General features: G+C 59.5%; 1 protein-coding gene across 1 annotated transcript in view; it reads right to left on the bottom strand.

Moving 5' to 3' along the window:
* Positions 1-1,565: 1,565 nt before the first annotated feature.
* LGALS4 (galectin 4) overlaps positions 1,566-6,217 on the bottom strand; it is a 6,565-nt gene continuing 1,913 nt past the window's right edge. The window contains exons 3-7 of the mRNA XM_038130522.1: positions 5,330-5,374; positions 5,178-5,207; positions 4,158-4,246; positions 2,694-2,865; positions 1,566-1,835 (exon numbers count right to left, since the gene is read on the bottom strand). Of these exons, the coding sequence (XP_037986450.1) occupies positions 1,689-1,835; positions 2,694-2,865; positions 4,158-4,246; positions 5,178-5,207; positions 5,330-5,374 (483 nt within the window). The 3' untranslated portion in view covers positions 1,566-1,688. The remainder of the gene's footprint in view (positions 1,836-2,693; positions 2,866-4,157; positions 4,247-5,177; positions 5,208-5,329; positions 5,375-6,217) is intronic.

Genomic DNA, 6,217 nt, shown 5'->3' on the forward strand with positions numbered 1-6,217 from the left:
ACATTTCCTTCTCTTTTCCTTTCGCATTTCCCCTTTTCTCCCCTCATGATTCCCGCCCTTTTCTCCCCTCACATTTCCCTCTTTCCCCTCACATTTCCCTCTTTTCCCTTCACACTTCCCCTCCCTTTTCTCCCCTCACGTTTCCGTCCCTTTTCCCTTCACATTTCCCCTTTTTCCCCTCACGTTTCCCTCCCTTTCCCCCTCACATTTCCCCTTTTTCCCCTCACGATTCCTTCTCTTTCCCCCTCACATTTCTTTCTTTTCTCCCCTCACGTTTCCCTCCCTTTTCCCCTCACATTTCTCTCTTTTCTCCCCTCACATTTCTTTCTTTTCTCCCCTCACGTTTCCCTCCCTTTCCCCCTCACATTTCTCTTTTCTCCCCTCACATTTCTCTCTCCTCCCCTCACGATTCCCGCCCTTTCCTCCCCTCACGTTTCTTTCTCATCTCCCCTCACATTTCCCTCTCTTTCCCCTCACATTTCCCCTTTTTCCCCCTCACGATTTCCACCCTTTTCTCCCCTCACGTTTCCCTCCCTTTTCCCCTCACATTTCTCTCTTTTCTCCCCTCACATTTCTTTTTCTCCCCTCACGTTTTCCCTCCCTTTCCCCCTCACATTTCTCTCTCCTCCCCTCACGATTCCCGCCCTTTCCTCCCCTCACGATTCCCGCCCTTTCCTCCCCTCACGTTTCTTTCTCATCTCCCCTCACATTTCCCTCCCTTTCCCCTCACATTTCCCCTTTTCCCCCCCTCACCATTCCCACCCTTTTCTCCCCTCACATTTTCCTTCCCTTTCCCCCTCACATTTCTTTTTCTCCCCTCACATTTTCCCTCCCTTTTCCCCTCACATTTCTCTCTCCTCCCCTCACGATTCCCGCCCTTTCCTCCCCTCACGTTTCTTTCTCATCTCCCCTCACATTTCCCTCTCTTTCCCCTCACATTTCCCCTTTTTCCCCCTCACGATTTCCACCCTTTTCTCCCCTCACGTTTCCCTCCCTTTTCCCCTCACATTTCTCTCTTTTCTCCCCTCACATTTCTTTTTCTCCCCTCACGTTTTCCCTCCCTTTCCCCCTCACATTTCTCTCTCCTCCCCTCACGATTCCCGCCCTTTCCTCCCCTCACGTTTCTTTCTCATCTCCCCTCACATTTCCCTCTCTTTCCCCTCACATTTCCCCTTTTTCCCCCTCACGATTTCCACCCTTTTCTCCCCTCACATTTTCCCTCCCTTTCCCCCTCACATTTCTCTCTCCTCCCCTCACGATTCCCGCCCTTTTCTCCCCTCAGGATTCCCTCTCATCTCCCCTCACATTTCCCTTCACATTTCCCCTTTTTCCCCTCACGTTTCCCTCCCTTTTCCCCTCACATTTCCCCTTTTTCCCCTCACGATTCCTTCTCTTTCCCCCTCACATTTCTTTCTTTTCTCCCCTCACGATTCCCGCCCTTTTCTCCCCTCAGGATTCCCTCTCATCTCCCCTCACATTTCCCTCTCTTTCCCCTCTCATTTCCCTCCCTTTTCCCCTCACATTCCCCGCTCATTTTCCCCTCAAGTCTCCCGAGCTGCAGCAGGAACAGCTTTATTAAGGTCAGTGTTGGAAGAGGACAGTTGAGGGGGGCAGTTATGGGGCAGTTACGGGGCAGTTACGGGGCTGTTCCAGGGCACTTATGGGGCAGCGACAGGACACTTTGTGGGTCAGAAGTGCACATAGGACAGGACCACATCGCCCTCGATCTCCAGCACGTCCACGTGGGGCCCGGCTGGCACCCGGTGGTGGAAATCGAAGAGCGGCTGCCCCTCGGCGAACACCTTGAAGCGATGGTTCCCGCAGCGGATCGACAGCTGGGGGGGCACAGGGGACAACCGGGGGGGGCTGTCACCTCAGAGACCCCCAAAATCACCCCAGAGATTCCCCAAAGTCACCCCAGAGACCCACAGAGTTACCTCAGAGACCCCAAAATCACCCCAGAGACCCACAGAGTTACCTCAGAGACCCACAGAGTTACCTCAGAGACCCCAAAGTCACCCCAGCGACCCACAGAGTTACCTCAGAGACCCCAAAATCACCCCAAGGACCCTCAAAATCACTCCAGAGTCACCTCAGAGACCCCCAAAGTCACCCCAGAGTCACCTCCCAGATCCCAAATCCCACCCTGTGGCCCCCCAGTACACTGGATTCCCCCCAAAATCCCACCCTGCTCCCCTCTGAGGACCCCAAATCCCCCCCTGCTCCCCTCCCCAGGACCCCAAACCCCTTCCAACCCCCTCTGAGGACCCCAAATCCCACCCTGCTCCCCTCTGAGGACCCCAGACCCCCTCCAAACCCCTCTGAGGACCCCAAATCCCCCCCTGCTCTCCTCCCCATGACTCCAAACCCCCTCCAACCCCCTCTGAGGACCCCAAATCCCCCCCTGCTCCCCTCCGCATGACCCCAAACCCCTCTGAGGACCCCAAATCCCCCCCTGCTCCCCTCTGAGGACCCCAAATCCCCCCCTGCTCCCCTCCCCAGGACCCCAAACCCCCTCCAAACCCCTCTGAGGACCCCAAATCCCCCCCTGCTCCCCTCTGAGGACCCCAAATCCCCCCCTGCTCCCCTCCCCATGGCCCTAAACCCCCTCCAAACCCCTCCGAGGACCCCAAATCCCCCCCTTCTCCCCTCCCCATGACCCCAAACCCCCCCCGAGCCCCCTCCCCGCTCACGTCGAAGTAGCGGCCGCGCTGGAAGGGGCTGCAGCAGGAGATGTCCCTCTCCTCGTGGCCCCAGCTGCCCCCCAGCAGGGAGTTCCGGACCACGGCGTCGCCCTCGTCCATCCTCGGGTTCAGGTGCAGCACCACGTCCCCCCCCGGGCCCGCTCGCAGGTTGATGTGGAACCTGGGGGGGTTTTGGGGTGTTTGGGGGGGGGATTTTGGGGTGTTTGGGGGGAGGTTCAGGGTCATTTCGGGGGGGATTTGGAGGATTTTGGGGGATTTGGGGGGCATTTCAGGGGTTTGGGGGTCCTGGGGGTGTGAAAAGGGGGATTTCAGGAGGATTTGGGGGGATTTTGGGGTGTCTGGGGGGAGGTTCATGGTCATTTTGGGGGGGATTTGGAGGGTTTGGGGGATTTGGGGGGCATTTCAGGGGTTTGGGGGTCCTGGGGGTGTGAAAAGGGGGATTTCAGGAGGATTTGGGAGGATTTTGGGGTGTTTGGGGGGAGGTTCAGGGTCGTTTGGGGGGGATTTGGAGGATTTTGGGGGATTTGGGGGGCATTTCAGGGGTTTGGGGGTCCTGGGGGTGTGAAAAGGGGGATTTCAGGAGGATTTGGGAGGATTTTGGGGTGTCTGGGGGGAGGTTCAGGGTCATTTTGGGGGGGATTTGGAGGGTTTGGGGGATTTGGGGGGCATTTTGGAGGGTTTGGGGGAGATTTTGGGTGTTTGGGGGACATTTTCAGGGGTTTGGGGGAGGTTTGGGGGATTTGGGGGGCATTTCAGGGGTTTGGGGGTCCTGGGGGTGTGAAAAGGGGGATTTCAGGAGGATTTGGGGGGATTTTGGGGTGTCTGGGGGGAGGTTCATGGTCATTTTGGGGGGGATTTGGAGGGTTCGTGGGATTTGGGGGGCATTTCAGGGGTTTGGGGGTCCTGGGGGTGTGAAAAGGGGGATTTCAGGAGGATTTGGGGGGAATTTGGGTGCTTGGAGGGGGTTTGGGGGGAATTTCGGAGGGTTCGGGAGGGGGAATTCGGGGATTTGGGGGCATTTGGGGGCATTTGGGGGTCCTGGGGTGGTGACAGGGGGGTTGGGGGATATTTTTGGGTATTTGGGGGGATTTTGGGGGTGTTGAAGGGGATTTCAAGGGGTTTGGGGGGATTTTTGGGATTTTGGGGGGATTTTGGGGATTTTGGGGGTCCTGGGTTGGTTTCGGGGGGCTTGGGGGGATTTTGGGGGTGTCGAGGGGGATTCCGAGGGGTTTGGGGGATTTTGGGGGTCCCGGGTTGGTGACGGGGTGGTTTGGGTGGGATTTGGGGTTGGGGCAGGTCAAAGACGGGGGCTTGTGAAAGATTTTGGGGTCCTGGGGGGGATTTTGGGATCCTGGGAGGGGCCACAGGGGAGTTTTGGGGACCCGGGGCAGGTTTGGGGGGGGTCAGGGGGATTTTGGGGAGGGGTCTTTTTTGGGGGGGGGTCCCCAGTACCTGTTGGCGTGGTGGGGGACGAAGCCCTTGATGACGACGGTTTTTTTGGGGACCAGCCCCCCCGGAATGGTGGCGATGAAGGGGACGGGCTGGGGGGGGGGGGGGGGCACAAACGGGGGGCTCAGAGTGGGGTGAGACCCCCCAAAAACCCCCAAATCCCCCAGGAAGACAAATCCCACCCTCAGAGCCCCCCAGACCCCCGTGTGTCCCCCCAGAACCCCCTTTGAGTCACCCCAAAACCCCCAAATCCTACCCTGACCCCCCCCCGAGCACCCCAAATCTTCTAGACCCCCCCAAAACCCTCCAGGACCCCCAAATTCCCCCCAAATCCCCCTTGAGTCACCCCAAAACCCCCCAAATCCCCCCTTGAGCCACCCCAAAACCCCCAAGTCCCCCCTTGAGTCACCCCAAAACCCCCCGAGACCCCCAAATCCCCCCTTGAGCCACCCCAAAACCCCCAAGTCCCCCCTTGAGTCACCCCAAAACCCCCCGAGACCCCCAAATCCCCCCTTGAGCCACCCCAAAACCCCCCGAGACCCCCAGAACCCCCAAAATCCCCCCTTGAGTCACCCCAAAAGCCCCCGAGACCCCCCAAATCCCCCCTTGAGTCACCCCAAAAGCCCCCGAGACCCCCCAAATCCCCCCCTGAGTCACCCCAAAACCCCCCAAATCCCCCCTTGAGTCACCCCAAAACCCCCCGAGACCCCCAAATCCCCCCCCTTGAGTCACCCCAAAACCCCCCGAGACCCCCAAATCCCCCCTTGGGCCACCCCAAAAGCCCCCGAGACCCCCAAATCCCCCCTTGAGTCACCCCAAAACCCCCCGAGACCCCCAAATCCCCCCCCTTGAGTCACCCCAAAAGCCCCCGAGACCCCCAAATCCCCCCTTGAGTCACCCCAAAACCCCCCGAGACCCCCAAATCCCCCCCCTTGAGTCACCCGAAAAGCCCCCGAGACCCCCCAAATCCCCCCTTGAGCCACCCCAAAAGCCCCCGAGACCCCCAAATCCCCCCAGACTCACCGGGTGGAGGGTGGGGGGCTGCCCCATCACCTGTGGGGTACAGGGTGGGGTCAGGTGTTTTTTGGGGTGGGGGGCGCACCTGGGGAACACCCCGGGGGCCCCCCCCCCTGCTGGGGGAGGGGTGGGTTTTGGGGGGACCCCTCCCCACTTACCGGCAGGTTACAGTCGGGGTAGATGGGGGCGACCTGCGGGGCGTCCTGGGGGGGGGACAGAGGTCAGGGGACCCCAAAATCACCTGGGGACCCCCAAATACACCCGGAGACCCCCCAAAAATCTACCTAGGGACCCCCCAAATCCACCTGGGGGGCTCCAGAATCCACCTGGGGACCCCCAAACCCACCTGGGGACCCCCAAATTCACCTGGGGGGCTCCAGAACCCACCTGGGGACCCCAAAATACACCTGGGGATCCCCAAAATCTACCTAGGGACCCCCCAAATTCACCTGAGGGGCTCCAAAATCCATCTGGGGACCCCCAAATACACCTGGGGGGCTCCAAAACCTACCTGGGGACCCCAAAATACACCTGGGGGGCTCCAAAATCCACCTGGGGACCCCCAAACCCACCTGGGGATCCCCAAAATACACCTGGGGGGCTCCAAAATCCATCTGGGGACCCCCAAATACACCTGGGGGGCTCCAAAACCTACCTGGGGACCCCAAAATACACCTGGGGGGCTCCAAAATCCATCTGGGGACCCCCAAACCCACCTGGGGATCCCCAAAATACACCTGGGGGGCTCCAAAATCCATTTAGGGACCCCTCAAACCCACCTGGGGATCCCCAAAATACACCTGGGGGGCTCCAAAATCCATCTGGGGACCCCCCAAACCCACCTAGGGACCCCCCAAATCCACCTGGGAGGCTCCAAAATCCATCTGGGGACCCCAAAATACACCTGGGGGGCTCCAAAACCCACCTGGGGACCCCAAAATACACCTGGGGGGCTCCAAAACCCACCTGGGGACCCCAAAATCTACCTGGGAACCCTCAAAACCCATCTGGAGACCCCCAAAATCTACCTAGGGACCCCCAAACCC

This window comes from Motacilla alba, chromosome 3 (assembly GCF_015832195.1).
Source record: "Motacilla alba alba isolate MOTALB_02 chromosome 3, Motacilla_alba_V1.0_pri, whole genome shotgun sequence".
NCBI classification, from domain to species: domain Eukaryota; kingdom Metazoa; phylum Chordata; class Aves; order Passeriformes; family Motacillidae; genus Motacilla; species Motacilla alba.